The sequence below is a fragment of the Strix uralensis genome, chromosome 5, assembly GCF_047716275.1.
Source record: "Strix uralensis isolate ZFMK-TIS-50842 chromosome 5, bStrUra1, whole genome shotgun sequence".
NCBI lineage: Eukaryota > Metazoa > Chordata > Aves > Strigiformes > Strigidae > Strix > Strix uralensis.
In genome coordinates, this window is record NC_133976.1 from 25,835,996 (window position 1) to 25,862,536 (window position 26,541).

The 26,541-nt window shown below is 40.9% G+C and overlaps 1 protein-coding gene across 6 annotated transcripts in view; it reads left to right on the forward strand.

The window, feature by feature from the left end:
- Positions 1–20,430: 20,430 nt before the first annotated feature.
- AASS (aminoadipate-semialdehyde synthase) overlaps positions 20,431–26,541 on the forward strand; it is a 31,525-nt gene continuing 25,414 nt past the window's right edge. For 3 of the 6 annotated variants that reach the window (XR_012629149.1, XM_074870165.1, XM_074870164.1), the window contains exons 1-8: positions 20,451–20,531; positions 21,852–22,072; positions 23,220–23,396; positions 24,045–24,129; positions 24,861–24,928; positions 25,042–25,188; positions 26,203–26,281; positions 26,377–26,504. Coding sequence is in view for 5 of the 6 variants with exons in the window: in XM_074870165.1 (XP_074726266.1) it covers positions 21,860–22,072; positions 23,220–23,396; positions 24,045–24,129; positions 24,861–24,928; positions 25,042–25,188; positions 26,203–26,281; positions 26,377–26,504 (897 nt within the window). In the remaining variant the exon portion in view is untranslated. Of the gene's footprint in view, positions 20,532–21,851; positions 22,073–23,219; positions 23,397–23,721; positions 23,876–24,044; positions 24,130–24,860; positions 24,929–25,041; positions 25,189–26,202; positions 26,282–26,376; positions 26,505–26,541 lie in introns of those variants that run through there. The other 3 variants (XM_074870168.1, XM_074870166.1, XM_074870167.1) reach the window with 3 other exon arrangements.

Genomic DNA, 26,541 nt, shown 5'->3' on the forward strand with positions numbered 1-26,541 from the left:
AGAGATTTAAGCAATTGTTTTCTGTGGCTGGTAATTGAAAGCAAAGAGTGGAAATTCAGTGGGAGGTTTTTGGGAAAACCCAAGATTAGAAACTTGTTTTTCCCATAATTTCCTTTTGCATAAGTAGTTAATTCTTTCTCCCCACCCCTCTTTCTCCCTTACACACACACACAGAGGAAAAAATACTTTAGGTATACTCATTCAGACTTGTAGCTGTATACTCATCTTGTGTCTGGGGCTTTACGAATTCCTGTAGAGAGCAGGTTCTTGTGTCTTACTCAACATCCCAGCCTGAATCCCTGGTTCTGTCAAGGACCCCTGCACATGAGCACTTGGCTTGCATGAAGTCCTCCTATTCAGTGCAGCATCAGAATGGAAACTGCTCATAAGCAACACCATCATGGAGACATAGACTCTGCGTTAGTAAAAGGAAAACTCTGTACAGGTCCTGCCACGCAACCATGTGACTGGTTGTATTGGCTAATTCCAAATAGTTGTTTAAATAGAGCCAGGGAAGCTCTTGGCCACTGAAACTCAGTGGTCCATACTGTCAGACTAGTTAGTCCAGTCATTACCGTGGTTTAGTCTAGGCCAGCCAAAACAATTCCCAGTCACAGTTAAGGGATTAGTATTGGCCAGAGACCATTCCCACTGGGCAGGTTGGATGCAGACACTCTATTTTTGGAGAGTAAAAAAGTTGGATAATATAGATGCAGTCTGGTTTTGTGCCAACTAGTTTAAGTGCTTGCAAATCAGTCCAGTGCATGTTTTATTTACGAATACAGAGGCAGCTATTGTGTATGTCTGTGTTTATGCAATTCAGGTGGTGCTTCCGTGGAAGAGCTGGACTGATCACACATCTACAGGAAAAAACCTGTGCTGGGCATCTACAGTATATCCAAGCCAGCAGTCTGCTTTCTCGTTTTCTGAGGAGTGCTGAAGGGAGGACGGGACTGAAAACTTTAAGAAGCTTTAAGAAGCTGCCAGGGCTTCTTCAACCATATGGTCCACTCAGATGTGGGACCATGTTTTTGGTGCTGTCTGGTGTGGTGACACAGGCCTGAAGCAGCATTTAGAAAGTTGTTATATATATTTTTCTATACTCACAATGTCTGCATTTTCCAGTATTTAATGTCACTGATTCTATAAAAAGTGATGAGCGTGACTTAACATCTTATCCTGGGTCAAACTGCTCACAGCAAGGAAAAATGACTTAGAAATATTCAAACTAAACAAGTGTTACAAGCAAGTCTTCAAAATACATGCTTTTTTTTTTTTTTTTTTTTTTTTTCCTTTCAGGAATTCTGTCCAAACAGATACAGAGAATCACTGGAAAGCATTTCTTTTGGTACTTTGTCTGACATTAATCTTCCCTAATAGAAGGTGTTCACAGCCTAATTTTCTACCAGTGATCTACCTGTCCAGACTCTCCTTAGAGTCACTGGAGAGAAATAAGCATTTCTAGAGCATGACCCATCTCTTCTAAAACCGGTTGCATGAACTGTGCTTTAGATGTGCTTTTTTTCTTTCTTTTTTTTTTTTTTTCATGGTGTATAGAAGGAGTAGTGATAATCATCTTGGGGTATGTGCCTATAGTTGTAAGCACCCTTTGCTCGGTTGGCTGAATAACACCTTCCTGTGCCTTTCTGGTAGGCACGTGGCCACATGCACATTACCTAATTCCACCCACATACTATGCATTCTTCAGAAAATAGACAGCATTCGGAAATCCCATGACTAATTATTTTTCTTAATAACAACAATACCCTCTGTTTTCAATAGCTTTTTTTCCCATTTCCTCAGCTGTGAGATGTCCTTTACCAGTAGAAGTTTTAGCAAAAGTATCAGCCTTCATGTGCTCCGTTTGCAGGCATGTCCTCCTGCGTGGAAAACAAGGCTGATGCATTTCCTTTGTTGGTGGTCTCAGAATTTTCCTTCTGCACCTTCTGCATTGTATATCCTGTTAGCCATACTTCCCAATAGATAATAGTCTCATGGTATGGGCTAAACTTTATCTACCTTCTTTCTCAAGAGATGCAGTTATTTGCATTTCAACATCCATTTTAAATGTTATCTTTTTTTCTGGATCTGTTTAGATATCTGCATATGCTTTACCACAATGCAGTTCCTAGTTTGTATAGTAGCCAAAAGGAAGATAGTTTCACTGCTGCTACATTAAGTTTTTTGAAGATGTTCTTCAGTTGTATGCCTGTATGACCTGTTTCTTCTGTTTGCCTGTGTGGGATGCTAATGTAAAATGTTTTGTACATAGCTTTCCTAATGATACACATTCCTTTCCTGCATGATATAACCCACATCTGCTAAAAACCTGTAACATCTTTGCCTTTGTTACATGCTTCTGTTTCTAAGCTAGTGTCTGGTGCCATACTGCTGCATTTTGTGTACGTGTAATTATTTGATGGTACTACCTTTCTGGTTTATAACATGTATGTCACTGGTGCTAGTGAATATTTCTCCCTGCTCTTCTGCATAGCTTGTTCTGGCTTCCTAATGATTTTTCCTAAAATGAAGTTGTCCTATGTTAGTGATTTCTTTTATATTTCTTTTGAGTGTCATCCTCTTGTGATCTTAATCATCATCATGTCACATTTATCAGTGAAATAGCTATCTTGTATTAATAGGTATGACTGGGTTACCCACTCACTAGCTGCCTCTGTGGGATTCCCGATTTCTCTCATAGAAAACACTTCTTTGTATGAAGAGTCTTTTTCTTGACAAAACAATAAGACTCAAATGGCATAAACAACCTATCTGATTTTTTTCCCTCTCTGCTTCAGTGAGTTTACCACTTGAGACCCTTGCTCTGCTGCTGATATCTTTTTGCCCAATACTATTCGGAAATGAGCAGCTTCCTGGATTGCAGACCACTTAGCTCCTTCAGATTCTGCACAGATTAACACCATTAACTCCTTCCACTTAGTTCAGGCCTCTTCAGCAGCTTCTGTTTTCTCAAGTCCTTGCAGAACACATTTCTGGCATTAATCTGCACAACAGCCATGGTCAGTTAATTTTTCTTCTGCTGATACTATACCATCTTGGTGAGACTGCTTATGGCAATGGAGAACTGTAAGCAGATATACTGAAAGGCCTCTGAATAAACAGCAATTTGAATATGTATTCTCGTACCCTGGCTCATGCCTGCTGTGTTACCTCAGGGCTTAAACTCTTACTGGAGCCCAGAGTCCCAGCTTGTCTTTACTGCTGGGCATCTTCTACACCTGTCTCAGAGAGGGTCAGCTGGCTTCCCACCTCGGAAAGGTAAAACATGTGGCCGTCCTGGGTCATGCTTGAGCTTTTCCACTGTAATTAATATGGATGCAAAATGGCCCAGAACACATCTCTGAAAACTTAGACTAGCGTGTGGCACCTAGACTTGACTGTGGTTACTAAAACCATGTCAGAAATACCCTTAAAAAGAAAGTGAGCAAAGCAGTATCTTACAGCCAGAATCATACAGAATCTAAGCGCAGAGACAGTAATTTCCTAACAATTCATAACATCAACCATAAACACAAAGCCCGTGTGACGGAAAAAAACAGAGGCAAAAGTATATGGGTAGGATGTTTGCAGAATTATTTGGCATGGGCATGTATATTTTCTCTTTGCTCCATGACTCTATTTCTAATTTGAAGTAATTTTCAGTAATAAAAATGAGGGGATGCAGAATTTGTGTGGCACAGCGGTAAATGTTTACTAAAACATGAGAGCTAAATCATAGGGATGTTGTCAAGATACTACTCAGGCAAAAGTAGTTGTTGGAATATGGGAGGGGAAAGGGTAGTTGAAAGAGTTTATTTCTTTTGTGGCATTAGTAACTTCTGGTTTAATTGTGAGTTAAGACTAACATGACCAACCTCTGTTAAACAGGGAAAATTAAGGGTTTACAGTGAGATTAACTTGCTCATGAAGAATGAGTTTGGCTGTCAGACCTCCGTCCTTGGGGAAGCACATCTGTTAATTAAACCCCACATAGTTCAGCAGAGCGGCAGCAATGGAGTGCGTGCTGGGGCTGACATGCCTTGGCAGGATCTCTGCTCCCAGAGAAACAGCTGTGGGCTGGACTCTAGATAGCTGAAGTGCCTTGGGAAGATGCTATGGTGCCAGGAGTTTTCCTCCTCTGTGTGAGGAAAAGACAAATATTTCTCTCAGCTGCTACTTTTCATCTCTAATAAAGCTCTGGCTAGTAATGATTGCTCTTTGCATTTTCCAGAGCCAGAAAGGAGGCTCATGCTCTTTTCACAGGCTCTTAGATTTCCTCACTAGTTCTTTTCAGCTTCTAACAGAAAATGAAACACCATAATTGTCATGTACTAATTGAATGGCAGCAGTGTGCAAGGAAGAAATGACAGAAGAGCGTAAAGTCAAATGAATAGCTAGTTGCAGTGAGTGATGTTATTAGACAAAATGATAGAAGATGAGTTGTTTAAAACAATAACTGAGTTTCAATGAATAGTGCTGTCCTTACACGTTTGTAGGACTGGGCTTTCATCCATGCTGTTCTTCCACAGAGGAAAGGAGGAAGGCCAGCCTACGCGAGACACTGATCTCAGTGACTAAGTTCAGTTCCTGGTCCAAGAACCCTTCAAAAAAAGGGGTTTGACCTCAAGAACAGGTCTCAAATGGAGCTAAGATTGTGTGAAAATCCTCCTGATGGGAACCAGGACTGGGCAACTGTCTTACTTTCTCTCAGAAGAGAGAGAAATCTTGTGGAAATTGGAGTTGAAATATACTTCTGAAGAAGATAGGAAATCAGTCTGATCATAGATTCATGAACTGGAGGCAGATGAACAGGTTGCATTGGATAAGCCTTTAAAACTTACGGATCAGAGGAGTCCTTTAGAGGCAGACTCAGGACTCAACTGGGAAGTTTGGACCTCGAGGGCAGGAAAAGACAGCAGGTGTCAGAAGGAGACGGTGATATGTGGATGAAAGCAACCTATACCTAAGCTTGTCCTCTTTCCTGTAAGTTGAGTAAGACGTTCAGACATCTAGCAGCCTGGTCACGGCAGTGACAGTAGCTCCAATCATGCTGCATATCTGAACATCTAAGTGATGGTGCATATGTATGCACAGAACAGCTCTGTCATGGACACACAGTCAACATGACATATCTGGGAAGTGTCAGCCCTGCTTTGCACATACTAAGCAGTTGATTTGCACCTGTACAATAAATACAGCACATCCTAAGTGCTTGTCTACTGCACATATGCACAATGTCTGTACAGAACATGCATTGCAGAGTCTACTCCTACAAGGCACAGACAAAGATACAGTCTGTGGCAGAAGAATTTTGGTATTACCTTCTGTCTTGAAAACCCTTAACTGGTACCCTAATTTTGGATGAGGACATACACAGGACCGATCTGTCCCTGCTTCCCAATCCTCTTCCTGTGCAGAACTACCCTTCCAACCCCAGTGCTGCACTGCATTCTCTGTTTTCCAGACAGAAACGTGACAGATCTCATTATACATGTCTAAAATGCTAGTTTGCAGTTGTAGAACCTCAACAGATGGTTCTGTACATCATTTGTGTCACTGTAGTATCTGGGAGGCTTAGTCGTGCACTGGGCCGTCCTCCCTCCCCCATGCAGGTACTGCACAGATACATGACTTGGCCCTGCCTTACCGGCTTATTGCTGAAAGAGGAGATAAGAAACAATAAATGGATATTTGCTGTAATCTAATATTATCCAGTGCATTATATATTATTATCTGCTACATTGCACATGATGCTGAGCATTGTCTAAAGCTTGTGAAATCTCCAAGAACTGGACAACTATTTAAACTACTGGTTTTTTTGCTTACACTTTTAGTGCCTAAATAGAACATACAAGCAAAGTTTAAAAGTTGTTTTTAAAGTAGTTAAGGCTATTGGAGAATTACTAGTCAGTAATTACTACTAATAAGCAACAGGTTATTTAGGAGTCAAAACTGCTACTCAGCCCTTAAAAAATTGGCTGTTACTTTGTTATGATCTGTATGGGTGCCTTTCATTTTTAAACCAAACAAATGCATGATGAGTTTCAAGGATGGGGCTAGAACCAAAATTTATCTTAAAATGCATGATTCATCCGCATTCAAGAACTGACTCTTATAACAGTATGATAACAAAACCTTTACTTCACTGAAAGGAGATACTTGCTAAGCAGTGGTAAAAAAAAAAAATAGGTGATTTCAATGACTACATGGTCATGGTCAAATAGAGGAGACAAAGCCACTGTAACAAATTCACTGTATTCCTTACAAACAGCTTCAGATTTTTAAGAAAAGAAATGTGCTCAAAAAAAGCACATTTTTTTTCCTGATTATATCCTTGGAATTCAGCATCTCTTTTGATAGAGAACTGTTTTGAGTTGAGGTTTAAAAAAAATAAAGTTTGGTGCCATCAAGTGGAAATATCCTGTACTGCTGAGAAGAGCTGGCAAAGTGGCAGTGCATGGATTTCATTAGATATACCAGCATTTTAAACAGTTGCAGTGGAAATATTTTCCCTATCGTACACATTATATGTTGGTCTAAAATTGGCAAGAAATCCCACCTGTTCACATGTTATAGGAACTAACATCCTCCCCTCTTACACACAGCAATATTTCTTGTTTTTTGAGAAATCGGCTGTCATTAAAGACTACTCCTCTCTGGTTTTGTGATTTCCCTGCTGTCGGCATGGCAAGCGTGCTCCCAGCAGCAACACTGCCAATTTCCAGGTCCCTGTTCCAGAGCAGTCCCTCTGAGGGAGCTCTTCCGCAGAGCCAGCCAGCAGTCAATGCTCTGGGTTGAATTTGTTTCAAAGGAATTAAAAATCACATCTTGCATTTCTAAATTTCTCATGGCAAACACTTGTTTTCAACACAGGATCACCTGACAGGAGGGAAACTCGCTCTGGCAAGTCACCTTGCAGCAGTCCAAGAAGCTGTTTAGTGTTTCACCTCTGTTCTGGATGTACCCTCCTTTCACACTGGAACTGGCAGAGTGTAACATCACTTGGAGTTGGGTAATGCTTGACACTGCCTAAGCTGCTTGTTTGCTGAATGTCAAATGCTGATCAAATCCCTCGGCTTTATGTCAGGGAGGAATTGCACAGGATAAGCTTCAGCTCAACAGAAAGAATAGTCACGGGTTTCAGAGACCTGTGCCACTTAAAAAATACATTTCCCGCCCTCTGGAGTCTTCTTTTTCAATATCAAGACATCTACATTAACTTAAATAACTCAGGACTTTATTTTTACTGAGTTTTTCCATGGCTATCCTAAATGTTTTAAAAACAAACATTTAGATATTTATTATTTAAAAAACTTTTATTTCTAAACTGAAGCAATTTGATTTTGGAATGTTAATAATAATTCAAAATAAAAGAAGTTTCATTTTTGCTGAATCAAGATTCTTCAGTTTGAACTGAGCGATCAAAATCTTTGAACTCTTTTGTTAAGTAAAATATTGGAAAACCCTTCACTTTGGTCACTTCTAATTTTTTTTTTTTTTTCAATTTCTGAACTGTTATTACACCAAAGCATGTTGTTTCTGTTATAATCAGGGATTTTACTCTTGCCATCAGTTATTGCATATAAAGTATAACGTATTTGTAATGGTTGAACTCGATGATCTTAAGGGTCTTTTCCAACCTAAATGATTCTATGATTCTATGATCAACTACTGCATTTTCTTCTAGGAAAGCAAAATTGGTAGACTGTAGTATTTTAATTAAATTCAGAAGATGGTTCTCTCTGTATACACACACATGCACGCACACATGCACACACACAACATATATATACACACATATGTATGTATTTATAAAAAAATTCTCTCCATGGTTTGGCATCTCTGGCAAAGTACTCTCCTGAAGCATTATAATATTGAGTCCAATTTAGATCAAAATACTATATTATACTCTGCCCTGGAAAATAGCTGGGAAGGTATGACAAACTCTAGCGTGTCGTTGCCATGTTTTCATCCCCTCAAGCACATAGCTAAAGGGTTCAACTTGTGAATAAAGTATCACTGATACTTTTGTCACCATAAGGTTTGACTCCTGCTTTTTTTTCTCAGTGATTGTTAAGGATGTTGTAAATGTACAGAGGTTCTGCAGGAGGCCTGGAAACCAGAGCATAGTTCTAGATCACCGAACGCCCGATAGGCTCCTGGCATGCTCCTGTGCCACCTACCACCTCTTGCTGTGTCTCCTGGCACAGGGCTCTGGGAAGAAGGGTGCTCTGGAGCCCTATCCCAGTACTGTACCAGAAAAAGAAACTCCTTAAACAAAGGTTATTCTCAGAGGGGCTGTTTATACAGATTTGAAGGGTTTTAGAAGCCCACTACATTGCAAAGTGGTTAAAAGGATATAAATATCCTGAGAATTGGGCCTGTTGGATCTCAAGGGAATAGTATAACTGTACTTGAAATACTAATTTACTTAAGCATTTTCAAGTGTTGTATCTGGAGGAGGAACCAACTATAACACGTACATGAGTATTTTAGGAAAAAGAGCAGATAGGACATGGCCAAATGCTTCAAGGATCTTATGTATGAAGTATATTTAACTATGTATTTATTGTGTGTCTTTGCTTTCAGTATCTTACTTCTTGAAGTCTCCAGGGATATTGCTGTTAGGAAAGCATGTAGCTGTTTTTTATGCATATAGAAACTAATATATAAACTGTAAGACCTTATGTCTGAAGAACAGCGAACTCTTGTTAAAAGGAATGGGGAGCTTGTTATTTAATTCTTTGGAAATGTGGTTTGGTTTCTAATATTTCAGAGAGAGAAAATGGTTCTATAATCACTTTGAATAACATGAGAATTTTTCTTGGCTTGTTTTTGGCCACTAACAAATGGAGTTGCATCCTGTGCCTTGACTTTGATAGTTTATTAGAATCTCTTTTAGTAGCAAAATCATTTGCTTTTAAGTCAGTTAATACATGCTGCTGTTTTCCTTCTTGATCTTCCTAATAGGTGGACCCTTTCCTGTATTTTGCCGAAGAGTGTCAGAGCCATTAGTAATTTGAATTCTACATCATGTTAAAGCAATACCCTGATCGCTAAAAATTGCTGAGGTGGCTCAAAAACTTTATAATTGTGTAAACCATATTTAATTTGTGAACCCAAAAGCAGCCTTATTTGATTCATTCTAATGTCCTTCTTTCCAATGATAAAATGATAAACATTTTAATTTTCTGATTAAAGAGATATTCTGAACCAGTCTATTTAAATCATTGCTTTTATCTCAAGTTTAGGGCTGGTATTTCTGTTTTTGTGTTCTTTCTGTTCAAGAATTGAAATCAAGGTAGTGGTTTAGTGGTAGACTTTTGTTGCTATGGAACTATTCATTATCTTATGATATGGGATGCACAGAGCAGACACACAAAGATTTGATTTCATAAACAGAATGTGAAGCTTTTAATCCTTTCACTCTTACTGAACAATTTATGTGGCACACTAGTTTTCAGTACATTTTTTATTCTCCAAATGTGTGCATGATGGATGTATTTTAAATGCTTTCCTGCAGAAGATGAAGACATAAGAGTATGAGTATGCATACGCACATGTGTTTGTATGTGTGTGTGTATGTGCATATAAATGTGTTCACATATACTTATGTGGTGGGTCTATAATTTTTCCTATGGTGTTTTTAAACATACCAGATTTCAAGTCTAAATATTGGAAATCACATAGAAAGATAATGTGCCTTGGTTAATGATATGATGTTTGATGAGGTATTTATGGGGTACAAAAGTATTTTTTAAAGGGCAGCACAAAAGAAGCATTTTATGTGTCAGGCACCTGGGCAGATTCCTGGGCAGGTGGAATCAGCTCCAAGGGAAAAGGAACCAGGTCATAAAATTCACATAGTAAAATAGGGGGATTAAAAAGATGGCAAAACCTTCACAGTATTAGAATTTTTAGTCTAGGTCCTGTTCATGGCTCTCATATTCCCCCTGTGGAGAGCTCTTTTTCATCTGCACTGCACTCCTCCAGATGGTGGAGTGAAAGGAATCTCCATAGCTACATGGATGGGAAGGCAGAGCAGGCTTTGCCCCACTTACAAGACTATTCAGGTTCTTACCCTGATGTACCACAGTTTACAGTTAACAATCATGTAAAAACGCTTCATATTTTGGAGAGGAAGAAGGGAAAAAGTATTTCAGTGCAGGCTTCATCAGCTAACAAATTTTGGGGTGGAAAGTTCACATTGCGAAGAAAGAAGATGAGATTAGTATGATTTATTCATTAATTCATGTTGGTGTCTACCTCAGCTTGAAAATACTGCTCTGATAAATAGAAGTAGACTGTAAGACAGAGCAAGGAAGAAATAAAACAATGCCAGGGATAAGATCTCACCAGGGAAAAATACTAAGAGCCTTTAGGGAATAACAGAGGAGCTATTAATTGGAAAGCCAAGCTGGCTTCCTGAGCTGTGAGCTTTTAGAGGGAGTGTGTGTGCATGTCTGTGGGTGTGTATCTGTGTGCGATCTCAAGTGAAACTTGCGCTTCAGCTGTTGTAGGCTGGGGACACCAGGCTTGAGACAAAAGAGGTTCAGTGAAGAGGAAGTACCGCCCAAACCAGCAAAGACAGTTGGGGTTTTCTCTGGACAAAGAGGACACACAGAAAAGACAATTTATGAGATGCAGTCGGTGTAGACATGTGAAGAAACACAGGCTAGACTCAAAAAATCTAAGCAAGGTTCATGTAATCATTCTGCTGTATTGAGGTAAACAAGCAGGGAATCACACCAGATTGGGACAAAGACCAAAGACGCTTGGTGAGAAGTAGTAGGCAGGGGACACACTAGCCAGTGGTATCAGAGGAGGAAGATATTGAAAGCAACTGTAGTAGTAAGTTGGTGGAACATATTAGCTGGCCCTATCTCTGAGAGTTTGCCCTAAACTAAACTCCAACTTGGCAAAAAAGTCCTCTTGCTTGAGTCAGAAAATGGGCTATTCCAAGTGGTTGAAACTGAAAGAGAAGAAGCTCAATGATTGGAGCAAATCAATGAACGAAAACTAAGATTAAGGGATAAAAGACAGATGAAAATGCAGTGTGGTTCTAACTATGTGATGGGGGAAGGATGGAGAGAGAGTACCCTAGTTAGGCTGGTGACACAGATACCAGGCAAACACTTTGGATGGCCTTCATGCTGCTAATCTGAAAACGTGGTTCTTGAACAATCCAAGGTCAGAGAAATACTCAGCTTCCTGAAGATCACCTTCCAGTCCAGTATGTACATATGACCCAAATCTCCATCCACTAGCTTTTTTAAGAAGCGGAGGCACTGACTCTAGAGAAGGCAATTTTGGTCATGCTGGATGTAGGCAGTTTCGTTGTCTACCTGTCTGGGTAAGGCTTTAGTTTTATAGAATAGAAACAAGGCAAGAGAATTGGCTGATTCCCAGCACTCCACAAAGGGGAGACGGTTACAATACATCTTGTTATGCAGGGCAGTGACACACCAGGTATCTGTGCCACTTTTTGTGAGGGTGGTGGTGCTGAGAAAAGGTGGGGCTGCAATGTTCTGACTATCTGTAGGAAGTGCAGGGCTACCAGAGTTGCCCCTGGTAGAACAGATAAGACACTGACAGACTTGCAACTGGGCAAAATGCATGCATCTTTCTATGTCTGATCTTACAGAGGTACAAAGATGGACTTGCAGGCAGGCTTCAAGCAGTATTCCACTCTTCTGAAGGACTATCTGAATTCCTGGTTTCATCTTGTGGATTCAAAGAAGTTCTAGCTAGCTTCTCTGTCTCAGAAGGGATGTAGAAATTACTGTGACATACATGAATGTGTTTTCGTCCAGACATAGAAGAAGTACATGGCTAATGCTCTGGTAGAGAAAAGTGAAGTAGTTATAATGACACGAGAGTGGAGTTTTGTCCTCCATAATTCTTCATGGTGATTCCAGTAAAAGTATTGCAATTATGTTCTGCCCATGACAGAGGGGTTAACACTCTCTGCACTTCTTTTACTCATTTGGTTCTTTCCATAACCAGGAGGGAAAGGTAGGTACACGGATGACATTTCATTACTTTTAGGACTATCAGATCTTCTTCCTCATAGTAGTTTGATTCTACTGGACTATACAGAGTTACCAAGAACTTCAGAGGAAAGAAAGACAGCAAAGGTCTCATTTCTTAAAGAAGCACTAATAATAGAACAATTAATTGTGAAATGGCAAATGACATACTTACATCCTGCATAGCAAGTCTATTTTCTCATTCCTCCTTCACAATGCCAGAGTTTAGGATTAAAAGAACGTAACTCGATATTTACCTCTCCAGCAGACAGCATCAGGTTTCAGATGCTGGAGGTGACATTTTGACGAGAAGAGAATCACCATCAGCGGTTTGGTCTCCCTGCTAGTAATGTAAGCAGCTGCCTGCACAGAGGCTGGCAAAACTTGGGAAAGAAAGTTTAATTAGATGTGGATACATGTAACTGATCTGTGCTTGCTATGCACCTTTGCATGAATAAACTGCATGTTACATTTCAAGAACCAGTTTTTACCTTAAACAACTGTAGACAACCATAAAGAAACTTCCTTGTATAGGCCAAAATGCAGTTGCGCTTCTTGTGCTACAGGGAAGCTGCAACTCCAAAACTGAGGGGAAGTGTCCAGGTGGCCTCTTTCTTTGAAGAGATGAAGGTAATCTCAATTACACGTAATGGGTAATCTCAGTAGGATCGATTTCAACTGCTTTTCATCTCAAAGAAGAATTTTGATCATAATATGGGAAAATCTGGTGGCAACTGGATCCTCATCTCCATTTTCCAATAACATTATAGACTAGCTAAAACAAGCCCAGTCATTTGTATACAATGCAACCTTACATTTTGGTGGGCTGTCATAAACCATAACCAGTGAGAGCCATTTATTACACAGGGAGATACTGTATAAAGTGATTTGCACATTTTATTTATATAGCTCTGAGGTCAATACTAGCTTCACTACACACAGGCTGACAATTGAAATGTTTTTATTTACATGTATAATCAAACAGGTAAACTTTTTCTGCACCTTGATATTTTTCTTACTAGACAAAGGAAACAATGGAAGCATGATAATTCATGATATGCCTATTTTCATCCATTTGCATCCTTGTTTGTTCTTCTTTAGTGCACCACAGAAATTAGCAATGCAAAAGACCCATTTGATCATGTCCTGATTTTTACCAATAGCTTCTGGTGATGTAAGAATTTTCCTTCCGATTTAACCAGTCTGGTTTACAGCTGAACCACTGAACAAAACTGAAAACCAGATTTAAAGAGTAATTTCTGTGTTTCAGTATGCACACAAATTGGGTCAAAGTAGAAGTGCCTTCACAGAAATGTTTTGACTAATCTTTTCCAAAGATGTTCTAGAATTGCCTTATTATGACACCCAGAAATTACATGTCATTTGAAAGCAGGCTGGCCCTTTTGTGTACTGTCACCCGGATTACATGTGGGAACACATTGGGGACCTAGTTTGGAACAGGTGGTTGTTATTCTTGGGTAAAATTTTGGTTACACCCTGTACTTCAGGATCTGCTCCAACAGGTATTTCTCATTGAAGGCTGAACCCCAGCATATTGAGGCAATAGTCTAGCATGCATTTTTTTTTATCAGCAATCATGGCTTAAGCAGACATCTTTCCTTCCTCCCATCCCTGTCCCACTTTGTTCCTGTGCCTGCACACACCTTCAGTAGCTTGAGTCTGCTGAGTGGTACTGGAGAATGAAAAGTATCCTCATTAAAAAAATAGCTATTTTTTTTAGCCAGTTCAACTCTTTTACTACACAGCTACAGAGGTAGTTGTGCTGGTCTAGAACCTGTCACTATACACGTTACATACTTCCTATTATTTTCATGGTTTTGTTGAAATAATTTTTAAATCTCTGATTTTAAAGGCCCATAAAGAATCAAGAACTCTTGCAAAATAACACTGGTCACGAAGTCCTGAACTTCTGACATTGATCTGAATGTGAATCGTGGGTTGAACCATAATTTTTGTGTCATTTTTCCCAGCTTTGCAATGTCAATAATACACATTCTCCTACTGCCAAATTGATAAAGACATTAATAGTACAAAAATGGAAAGTGCTGAATAAACACAAAAAGATATTGGTTTTTGTTGTGATTTTTTAGAAGGTCAGCACTTTCTGACAGAGACAAGCTGCTGTTAGAGGAGCTGAGGCAGGGACAACCATTATTTGCTGAAGGAGCCTCAGAAGCAAGGTTGCACTTTTAATGCAGCTATGGCATAATTGCTTTAATGGACTCTTTAAGCACTAAACCCTGATTCTCTCAAAAGAAGGCCCTGGTTTTGATTTTATTCACACTATGGATCCATACTTAGTGGTAGATTGTTATTGACTTGAAAGCCCTACTAGCATGAGCATCGGTAAGCCTAATTAACAGACTCAATGAAGATTCTTATGGAAGTATATTTCAGACAGATTATTTTAACTGAGGTGCTGCAGTTTCTTGCAATCAACCTAGTACTTGTCTTCTAATGAGTCAACTTCACTAATTTGATATCACAGGCTGTAATTTTCTGTGTTTAGGTTTATTTGCACAACAATTTTAAAATACTTATGTGGGGTATTAGGAATTATGAGAATGACTTAAAAGGGCATCTCAATTTGATGCAGCAGTCTGAATATGCACTGCAAATGCAAAAGTACCAAGTTTTATGGTGAACAGGGACATATATGATGCTACTGTGAATTCCAGTGTGTAGAAATGTGAACAGATATACTGTACATCTTAGGTGTTACTAAAAGTAGAAGGTCTTTCTTTGCGGGTGATGTAAGCCATGAGAGATGGCAATTTCCCCTGCTGGGCAATAGGAATGTAAATATATTCTCTACATGATTGTAGAGAACACAACACTCTGTTCTGTTCAGTGATGAGTACTCTGCTGTGAGGTCAGTATTCACAGTGGCAGTCAACAGCCACTGCAGGTAGTGGCTTTTGAATAAAAGGTCATGTTTTTCAATAGCCTCATTCTGACTGAAAGCCTGAAAGCTTCTTGGAACTTCTTGATCTCTGCAGTTTAAAATCAGAATTAAATGAGAAACAGAGTTTGACAGGTAGATAACAGTCTACAAAAATCTCTTCAGGATGCCAATTCACCTGTTCATTTGAGACCTAGGGAGAAACCTTAGCGCAGCAGAAGTTGGTGTGAGTTTTTCATTGACTTCAGTGGATTCAAGATTTATCCTTAATATTCTAAAAATAAAATCTATGAAGTCCACCTCTCTCTAGGTGCTCTGGGAGTTTATTGTTACTGTAATGGAAGTCAGCACTCCCCCCACAGTGCTGAGTAAAAAGCGTTCCAGCTGGGTAAGAATTAGACCTTATAATTAGGGATAGTCAGACAGATGGAATCACAGTTCACCCGAACCAGGAGGTATTTATTACAGAAAACAACTCCAATTCCATATTAGCATATTTTGTAAAGCCTGAATTTCAGATTCGTTTTATTCTTTTTAAGCAATTCTGCCTTCCCTATCTGGAACATGGCATAGTGCAGGTGAGATTCATCTTACCTGGCTTTACACTGTCCCAGCATGAGTCCACGCTGGTTACTTAGGTTGCCTTTTTCTCTATGGAGCACAATAGGCACTTTCAGAGTGCAGTTCATCTGGTCTGTTTTAGATACAGGAGAAGACTTAAATGGTGCTGATAAAATTCTCAGTCTCCCTTCAGAGAGATGGCAAATCTGTAGCAGGAATCAGCTCGCTGATTAGCATTTTGGCAGAGCACCTCATGCACATCGTTATTGGTTCCGCTCCTCCTACTTGCACTTAAAATTCTGCTGCTGGATACAGCCAGGGTCACCAAATATACCTCTGTGACTAGAGATGGATTGATCATCGGTTTGTTGACTGTTTTGGCCTACCCTGGAACTTCACTAGATGAACACTCTAAAAGGATCAGTAAACTAAAATGTACAAACCCAAATAATTTCAAATTATACAAAGAATACTTTGACCCCAGGTGAAGTGGTGTATATAGATTTTTAGCTAAAAGTGAAGTCTCTTTTATATACACATGAAGGAATCTAAAAATGAAGTTCTTTCAAACAGAAATGTTTTGAAAGTGAAATGCTTCGGTGTCAAAAAAAAGGTTTTAGCCACTGTTTTTTAAAATCCAGTTCTGTGTCTGCAGAGCTGACTGGAGCTTCATTCCTGCGTATATCCAAGAAACACTCTCAAATTAGGAACCAACCTACCTTTCTCATCTACAGGAACCAATCCAGTAGGTGTCTAGATCATATCATGGTCCCCACAAAGGACAGTGGGAACTTGTAAAAAGTTTTTCACTACCATCCCAGTAGTTAGGGCATTCAGTGGTGATTCAGATATAAGGCCATTCACTTATAAGTAGTCATTTACACATAGTATCTTCCAATGCAAAAAGCTGAGAGGGTCCCCTTAGAAACAACAGTTTTCTAGTGCTTATGCTACAGACACATGCTTTTAAGTCAATGTTTTGAATGACACTGCAACTTTGAAAACAGGCCTCAACTTCCTAGTAGAGTGCTCTAAGCATTTGGCTAGTGGCCAAACCAGAGCATGTGAGACAAGGGAGGGTATTTGTGTAACATCTCCATTGGGAAGGCAGACATGGCCCAACAAAGGTGCCAAACTCCCAGAGAGAGTTCATGGCTGACAGCTCTTGGCAAAAGAAGTCAGCTCCTTTCTGAGAAGCATTAGGTTCAGGCACAGTGCCTTCTCCTGGCATGATCTGCTGAGTTGCCAGGATGGCTCCCACTCAGGTTCTGTAAATACCTTTCTCCATGCATCTCCTTGTAGCGCAAAGGCTGAGCTCCCAGCTCCGGCCTGGGAACTGCAGTGCAAGACAGAGCATATTGTAGGTTTCAACCTTCATTCCTCTGGGTTCAGATTCCTATCTGCAAAAGTTAAAAGAGTGCTGAGACATAATTTGGCACTAAACCTATAAGAAACTCTTGTAGACAGCCTTGAGATAACAACTTACTCAAAGAAAGAATTTCCAAAAGAATTGAAAACTTAGGAAATAATAATCAAAAACCCCCTTCAAGCAAATTTGGGGATGATAAAAGTTGGGTTCCCAATTCATTCAACAAAGCAGCTCCTAAAGTACTTTCATTAATTTAGTCAAAGACAGGCTATGCAGGAGTATAATGATGGATTCAGTCATGTACTTTCTACTAGTTTACAATATGAAGTAATCAATATGACGAAATGACACAAAATTATGAGGGACCACCAGTATTGCATCTTTTCTGTGTCATGGTTGAATTAAATTCTGCAACCACCAAATAATTACATGCTTTTGCAAGAAGAATAGTCATATTTCAGTTGAATTTTGTGAATGAGTAAAGATAAGAACAATCAACTTTGCACATACTAACAATTCCATTCTTGCCTAAGTCTGTATTTGCATTTAATCATAAAATGAAAAAAACTCTCTGAAAAATCAGTTCTTACGAGTAATTTAGAATCACTCAGTGCAAGAACTGAAGAACGGCATAATTCTTATAATTTTCTGTTTAGTTTACACTTTCTGGAGTTCAATTGAATTTGCCTCCAATTAAGAAGTTTCAGCAAATTTTATCAATAAGGCAGAAAAAAAGACAAAATTTCTAAAAGGCATGGATATATTTATGCTATACACATGTAGCTTATAGAACTATATGTGCTTTAATAGGCCCACAAAGTGGAAATGAGAAATATGGGGGCATATGCACAACGCCCTTGTGCAATAGCAGTATTTCCTAAGGTGTTTGGGACCAAGCAAAAAGCTCATTGTGTCTCACAGTTTCTTGGGGTCAAAGAGAACATAAGACTCTTCATGTCTCTTACTGCTTGACAGACAAATCTATCCCAATTCTTTTGGGTCCTCAATGTTCATTTGAAACTGATTCATATGTTTTAATAATGTTATATGTAGGAGCTGGTTTTGGAGCCTTAGCTTCCTGCCCAAGCTGATCTCTGTAGGGTGGTGTCCTGGTTTAGCTAGGATAGGGTTAAGTTTCCCCAGCAGTGAGGGGAAGCTCTAGCCGGATTATTCATATACCATGCTGACATCACGTCCGTGAGCCGAAGCGCCGGAGAGCGGGAGAATCGGTGAGCGCGTGTGTTATACCATCTCTCTGCTCTCACTGCTGTATCGGTAGATATCTTGCTCTGTTCATTGTTATTACTGTTATTGTTGTTTGTTTTGTCGCTGTTGCGCTGTTGTATTAAACCTTTCCTTATCTCAGCCTCGGGGTTTGTATTTCACTCCCTTTGTGGGGGAGGGGCAGCGGCCGCGTGGTCTCGAACCCCGGCAGGGACTAAACCACCACAGGTGGTTGAGAGGTATGCGATCATCCTCTGACCCCAAACAAGAGGGCAGTTTGCAGTCCATGGTATGTTCACAGACTGTATCTTGATAACCTGTTTTCTGATCTAGAAAGTCTTTTTGTTGTTGTTGCTGTTATTATAGCTTTTAAATTTACTTCTTTTTGGTTGGAAACCAAGAGCAGTTGCTGTCCTTGTTCTCATGGCAGAAGGATTCCCAAATCCAGTGGTCTTCAAGTCCTTCTAGCCAGCTCTCCCTGACCACTTCTTCCCACCTATGGACCCAGCCCCTACCTACTGCAATGGATGTCTTCCCAAGAAGAGCAGAAGGATGGACAGGAACTTCTGCAGGGCCAGGTGTGATGTAGATCTCATACCTCAGTGAGATGGGGAGAAGAAGGGTCCAGGAATTAGTTGGAGGTCATAACTTTCTTCTCCAGCAAGGAAAGGAAAGGGATGAAGAACCTGCAGGAAGGTAAAGCAGATTGTAAAACATTCTGGACATTGAAGTTGGGCAGGGAAGAGTGGGAGTTCATGAGTGGAGAGAAAGAGTTTGTACTTGTACAGTATCCCTAAACCCCACTGATTCTGTCCATTCTACTGAGGCCTTAAACCCTCAGAATCTCTGCTGATCCATTCCAGGTCTCACTCCTTAATGTTCACCTCCCGGTCTGAAATGATATAACCCAGATCTTCCCCTCCAGTCCTTACCTTCTTTCACCCCTAAAATCTCTGCTGATGCATTCTGGGTCTCATTCCCTAACACTCACCTCCCTGTATAATTTGTATTACAGTAGCAAACTTGAAGTGCAGGTTAAGCCTTGATGCTGTTTTCCAGCTCTCCTGTCCTGCCTTGATGAGTTAGGAACATACTTGGATCTAAATCAGGGAACTGACGTCACAGATTATCATTGTCAGTTGAACAGTGCCTCCAGAAGCAGGAGGAGGAGAGGGAAAAGTTCAGGATAATATAATGAAAAAAGGGCATGTTTTAAAGAAAAGTAAGAAAACTATAAGGAGAAATTAACCTATGAAGAGGTACCTCTGAAGTGCCACCATGTAGTGGCAGTACCTTCAAAATTTAACTCTTAAGAAGAGTGGTTGTCAAGTGGTAGTGGCTAGTATAGTTGGAGCGGGCTGTGCCACAGTTCCAACTTCTCCCTCCTCACAGCAAGATCTTGCTGTGGAAAAGTGGGACGTAGATGAATTCTCCTCAGACCTTTTGGTCCTTGTGGCTTCTGCCCAGTGCAGTCATGGTGCCTCAGGTTCTTACACTTGGTAGCAATGTCCTCACGTCTTCCAACAGAGACTGGTAACAGCAACCACATCTTCCCCTTGAAGACTTGCCAAGGTGTACTTTCCACAGCATGCAGCCTGCCTTTCTGTAACAGAAAAGCTCTTCTTCACCCCACAAACCCAGTACACGACTCTGGTTTTACTTTGGTTTCTTACACCTCATGATTTTCATGATTTATAGTTACAACATCTCATTATTCTTTGTGATAAGCCCATTTAGCAGTTGAGGCCCATCATAAAGGAGCTAATTCAAGGACAGAGTTCCAGCTGAAAATTGGCAACCGCATACCTAACAAATCCGGTATTTCTATTTGTCAGACAAAATAACTTTCATCGTTTCCAAACCATGTTAAATACAACTGAACAGAAGAACGTGACTGAACGTACATAATTAATTTGAGCCGATGTGTACCAGGAAAATGTCTGAGCAGGAGACCCTGGGGAGGGCAGGGCTGTGACGGGTCAGGTGCGGCCTCTGCTCGCTCGCCCCGGGCACGGCGGGGGAGAGGCCCCGGTGCGGGGCGTTGCGGGCACCGCTGTGCCGTGGCGGAGAGCCTGCACGGCTTCGCGTGGGGCCCGCGGGGCTCCCTGCGGCGCATGGGGCTCCGCAGGCCGCGGCGCCGCCCGCTCCCGCCTGCCCGGGCCGCCGCCGGGCGCCCCTCAGGCGCCGGGGGGGTAGGGGGGATCGGGCCGGGCCTTCCAGGAACCGGGGGCGGTGAGGGGGCGCGACAGCGTCCGCCGTGACGTCACGGCCAGAGCCCTTCCCCATTGGCGGGCAGCGAAGGGTGTAGCTGGAGGGCGGCTCGCGGTTGGCTGCCGCCCTGGGCGTCGGCGGAGCCTGGCCGTCGGCCGCAGGAGAGAGCCGGGCCGACCCGCCGCGCCTGCCCCGCTGCCCCGCTCGCCCGGAGGTAGGTACGGCGCTGCCCGCAGCCCCGCTGCGCACCCAGCGGCCCCCGGCGCTCCCCGCGGCAGCGAGCGCGGCCTGGTGCCCTCCGCGCGGGCAGCGCTGCCGGCAGGGCGGCCGCTCGGCCCCGGTCTCCTGAGGCCGGTGCCGCCCGCTCAGTGCGCTTCTGCCCCTGCCTGCCCGCCTCTCCCTGCCTCTCCTCCCTGCCTCTCCCTGCCTCTCTTGACGGTTTTTATTTTCCTTCCGCGCGTCGCCCCTCCTCGCAGGAGGCTGGAGGGGCCCTGTGAGACCCACAGCTGCAGATTCAGGGGGGCGAAACGCACTGGCAGCGCTGGGCGCATTAGTTCAGCTGGGTCTCGAGTAGTACGTGGAGGCACAAGTTGCTCGTATAAGTGTATTAAACTCACTCTAGAAATAGGATCACATTCAAATTGTGTGCGGTAATCAAATGCATTTTTTTTGGTTATTTTTGTTGCCTTTGCTGTATTGCTCAGCACTGTTTCAGTCCCAGTGAAACTCAAAAGTTGTGTGGAGCATTTCCCACAGCGTGGGTGATGAAGAACTGGCGCAGTTCGGCTCCCTGGGTCAGCCGTGCTGAGGAGGCCAGAGAGGGTTCGCCAGTTCTGCAGGCTTTGAATTCTAAAGTTACTTTCACTTTTACACTGATACAGGATATCAGTGTCTCTGTGGCTAAGCCTGAGCATACACAGGGAGGGTAACTCCTGGCCTGCCAGAGGTCACAAGGGAGTGTTTGCTTACTGCATTGATTTCCCCTCACATGCTGGCAATGCAAGGCAGCTCACTCCCTCTTGAAAGTGGCATTTTTCTTCTTGTAGAACTCCTCTGTGTGAGGGAAGTTTGCTTCACTGCAGGCTTGGGTTTGAGGTACAGTGCATTGGTATGAACTGCTCTCATCGTTATATTTTAGTGTGCAGTAATAGTGACTGTGTGACAAGACTTCCTCTGTTTTTGATGTACTGATATGCTCTCTGAGGATCCTCTTAGCATGCTGAAGAGCATTTTTACGTTTCCAGCATTCTTTTTAAGCTGTGTAACTAAAAACTTGGTATGTTAAACACTTTAAAAGCCTTCCTTTACATTAGTGGAAACAATTAGTTTCTGTAATAACCGCACCAAACTGAGATGCAACAAAGTACGCTGAAAGTAAATTCATGTCTCCCAGAAATAGGGTGTAACTAGAGTATAAAGTGTCTGGTTTGTGTTTTACAGCAGATGTAAAAGGAGACCAGAACTTTTGCGCAAACAATGTTTGAAGCATATATATACATGTATTATTTTACTACTTTGTCTTTGCTGCCATCAGGCTTTACCATGCTCCGAGCCTTTAGTCACACAAATGGTAGGTGTGCATTCCATCACGCTAGGTGTTGGCACCATCGTAAGTCTGTGCTGGCAATCAGGAGAGAAGACGTTAATGCGTGGGAAAGAAGAGCACCTCTAGCACCAAAGCATGTTAAGGAATTGACACAGATGGGATACAAGGTCTTGGTGCAGCCATCTAACCGGAGAGCCATCCATGAAAAGGTGAGGTCCCATTTTGGGATAAGCAAAGCCGTAGTTCAGTTATTAACCATAGTACAGGAAAAATAATATTCAAAGGCTATACAAGAGAAAACATATTACTAATTTTGTTGTTAAATGGGAAGTCATTGTGTCCTCATCGAGAGAAAAAGGAGTAGTTTGTTTAGCCTTTTAATGTAGTATTGGCACACTCGTGGGTTTTTGGAGTTGTTTTTATTGATTTCTTGCCCTTTCATCTGTCTCTGAAGAAGTTCTGAGTGGTCTTGAAGTAGAAACTTAGGAATTCATTTAACATTGGTGGTTTTGTCTTCTGTTTGTATGCAGACAACACTTTAAGCATATTTTAAAAAAAAGAGAGGATGAGTCTGGTGAATCCCGTTCCTACTTCAGTCCCATTCCTCATGTAAAATGAGGACAGAGGTTTTTTTTTTTCTTTAATTCTGTGAGCTTGAGGGCTGAGAGCTTTTACACTTCATGTAGCAGCAGTAATACTCTGCTGTAAGGTATCTGAGCCAACAGATAAAAATTGAAATATAATTAGGGAATTAGTGATCACTTGCACATACCACCTTTTAATTAAGGCACGGTGCTGGTTTTCACCAAAGCACAGATCACATTAGGTACACAACTACGATATTGAAGGCTGAAATTTTAATATGTTTTTGAGATAAGGCAAAACAGAAATCAATTTTGATACAGAAAAACATTCTTTTAGAAGTTGCTCTTCAGCTTGGACTTAGTCATATACAATTTTATAAAATCACATGTCATCAGTCTTTGGATTAATTTGTCAGATTTCTCTACAGTTATTTCCAAGTATTTCAAGACGTTACAAATGACTGTTCATTGTTGCAATACTATAAGATACTTTAAATGTAGTAAAATATCGTTTTTGTCATCTGTGAATTTAAGATGAAGGATTTTGCTAACACATAATTATGTTTTGGCCTTGTATAATAGGATATTAGCATGGAAATTCAGTTTGATATTTGATACCCCTTTTCATAAAGAGGTTTATGAATGTATCACATGCAGTAGCTTGTTTCTGCTTTGTAGAATTATCTATTTGTCCTCTGTTCTAGTTGCATATGTGCTGAGATCTGAATAGAGAAAAAACAGAAGAATTCACTTTGATTTTTGTTTTTTATAGGATTACGTCAAAGCAGGTGGCATTATTCAAGAAGATATTTCCGAGGCTTCTCTGATAATAGGTGTGAAGAGACCTCCAGAGGACAAATTAATCCCTAAAAAGAACTATGCCTTCTTCTCTCACACTATTAAAGCCCAAGAGGCAAACATGCCCCTTTTGGATGAGATTCTAAGACAGGTAAATTGTGTCACAGTGAAGACAATTGGCTGTTAGCATAGGGTGGAAACTGAACTTAATGCTGAAGTGTGATCGAAAGCTTGTTGCCTAGTATGGTTACTTTCAGCATGCATATTTGTAGATAGATAATGAGGATTGTTTGCAGTATCCTTTCCTGGAGCTCAGTATTTCTTGCTCAGAGGATCTCGTGCTTGCAGTGCTACTCGGTTTATGTGCATAAGGCAGATGAGTTGCAAGCATGGTATGCTCAGGAGAGATTCATGCTGTGTGAGCACGAAGGATTGTTGGAAAGTTATTAAGCTAGAGTGTGTATTGGTTGTTACAGAGGGAGGCAGCCAGTTTACTGAGAAATGAGCAGCCCCTTGGCAGGGAATGTGAGTGGCTCTGCAGCAGCTGGAGTGGCTCATTGGGAGCTCTGTGCCAAGACTGCACCGGCAGTGCAGAGATTCTTTAAAACAAGAATTTAATGCAACATCTAGGTGGGTTTTTTTATACTTGTTATGAGTTATTTGCCTTTCTAATACATGCCCATCAGCCTCTATCATGAAGGATGACAAAGGCATATGAAAAGGTAGTTCCTAGGAGAGCAACGTGCCACTGACTGCATTCACTGAAAATTTTAATACTCAGTTTGCTATGTATTTTCAGGAAATTCGACTGTTTGACTATGAAAAAATGGTTGATCATAAAGGAATGCGAGTTGTGGCCTTTGGAAAGTGGGCTGGTGTAGCAGGTATAGTGCATAAAGTAAAGGCAGGCTTGCAACAAGTAACTTCTTGTAATAATTCTGGTTGTCTACGTTTCCTGAAAGTTGAGGCTTGCAATGCGTTTTTAACTGCATTTTTAACTCTTGCTTTTAAGAGCTTTTTTCCATTCTGTTTTGTGCTCCCTACTTTTGATGAGACTACATGTCAGATAGTCTTGTGGATTCCTGGCAAATCTACTATTTTATGTCGTCCTGAAATCCCATTTGTCTATTCAACTAATCCAAATCAGACTAAATATCAAGAGATCAACTGAATAGGCTTTTGAACAAAACGGCTGCTGTCAGTCCTGTGAGTTTGAACATCTGTTTGTCACTGTTATCCATTTACACTGATTTTTGTGAGGCATGGTTCTCATTCTTTTCTATTGAACTTCAACTCTGTTTCTTCAGGAGACTCTCTTTATTATCTCCTTCTTTGGAATCTGGTGATGTGGATGCATCTCATGAAAGGATATCCATGTATTAAACAGTGCTGAACTGAATAATGTGGGCCAAGAGCAGGTTTAAGGTCATGATCTGCTACTGAATTTCTGCTTTTCTGGTTTTATGTAGACTTTCTTTAGAAGTAAAATGTTAACATTAAAACATGGGCAAAAATATCCAGGATGATTTTAGACTTCAGTCAGTCTCTGCAGTTTCTAACCGTGCATATTCATAATTAACACTGATGGTCTGATTTTTCTTTTTTTTAACAATAGGAATGATCAACATTCTACATGGATTGGGATTACGATTTTTAGCCCTGGGACATCACACTCCCTTCATGGTAAGAGTACACGTGTATGTATTTTTCTTCAGCAAAATAACAATCGAGCATCTGCTAATTATCTGTATTTGAATATGGAAAATATCTTGTTGGTTCTTTGTCTTTGATTTCAGCACATTGGGATGGCACATAACTACAGGAATAGCAGTCAGGCTGTGCAGGCAGTACGGGATGCTGGGTATGAAATTTCGCTGGGATTGATGCCGAAGTCTGTTGGGCCCTTAACATTTGTGTTCACAGGCACTGGTAATGTTTCTAAGGTAAGAATTCTGTCTCAAGACGAAGTGCTATATTATTTTTAATAGAACTTATTGGCATTTGATACATATCAGGTTAAATGGGTTGATGGGTTCATTTTGTTTGCTTGGCCTTCAGGTTTTCCTTTGCCAGTAAGAAAGTTTAACTACCTTAAACTAATGCCTTTAAGATGAGATAATGCCTGACAAGGCTGATCATGCTAACTTCTTATCATGAAAAATGGGTTAAGTCTTACTGCTCCTCTCTCCTTTTCCACCTGCATGATTTTTGTCTCCCTCTCTCCTCTCTGTTGACTCTGGGCTCCCAAGATATGTTGAATCACCCCATTAAAGTAAGGGTTAAAGAATTATTTTTTCTAATACATGCTGAGTTTTTATATCTGTTTTTATAGCATTGACTTGGCTTACAAGTGCTGGACTTTGGAGCTATTTTCTATAACACAGGAAAAAGACTTACCCCTGTTTTTACCAAGAAAGATCAGTTAACTAGCTATAAAGTGAAATCCAGCTATAAAGTGAATCACTGCATATGTAAATGTGTGCTTTCTGGACAAAAGGATGGCATGTCTCAAAGGCCTTTGTTCTATGATCACAGCTCATTGGGAAAGTCATCTTGAAGTTCTTTGCCTTTAGAACAGGCTGGTTGGTGAGGAGTGGCTTCAGGGGCCTTCCCTGAAGAGAAACTGCTCCTCAGAATGGCAGCAAAACCATCTGTTGTGGCTGAGTTGAGGCCTCCCAGCTCTGCCATTAGAAATATAAATGAGGCATTGGGTAATGTGTCAGGCATACTGCAGTAATGGGAAATGATGTAAATTCCTCGTACATAGAGCCCAGGCGACTTTGTTTTGGATAAGTGGGGGTATGTGTGAAACACTTTGTACATCTCTGAAGATGTTCTCTAGCAGTACTGTCAAGTTGTGTGTGGCATTTTTATATTTGTTTTCACACACCAAATGAGCAGTGTTACACTACCTTTATATTCTCTGCTCATTCTGAATCCTACTTCATGGTTTACAGGGTGCTCAAGAAATGTTCAATGCCCTCCCATGTGAGTTTGTGGAACCACATGAGTTAAAGGAAGTTTCCAGATCTGGAGGTATGCTGTGACAATAAAGTGATTGAAAACACTGAACCCTTTTTGTCCAAGTATAACAGCTAATTTTATTTTATTTTATTTTTTTTTAACCTCAGACCTCAGAAAAGTCTATGGGACAGTGTTAAGTCGTCACCATCATCTTGTAAGGAAACGTGATGGACTTTATGATCCAGTAGACTATGATAAACATCCAGAACTTTACACTTCTCGCTTTAACACTGATGTGAGCATCTCTTCTGTTCTTTTATGAAAGGTTTTCC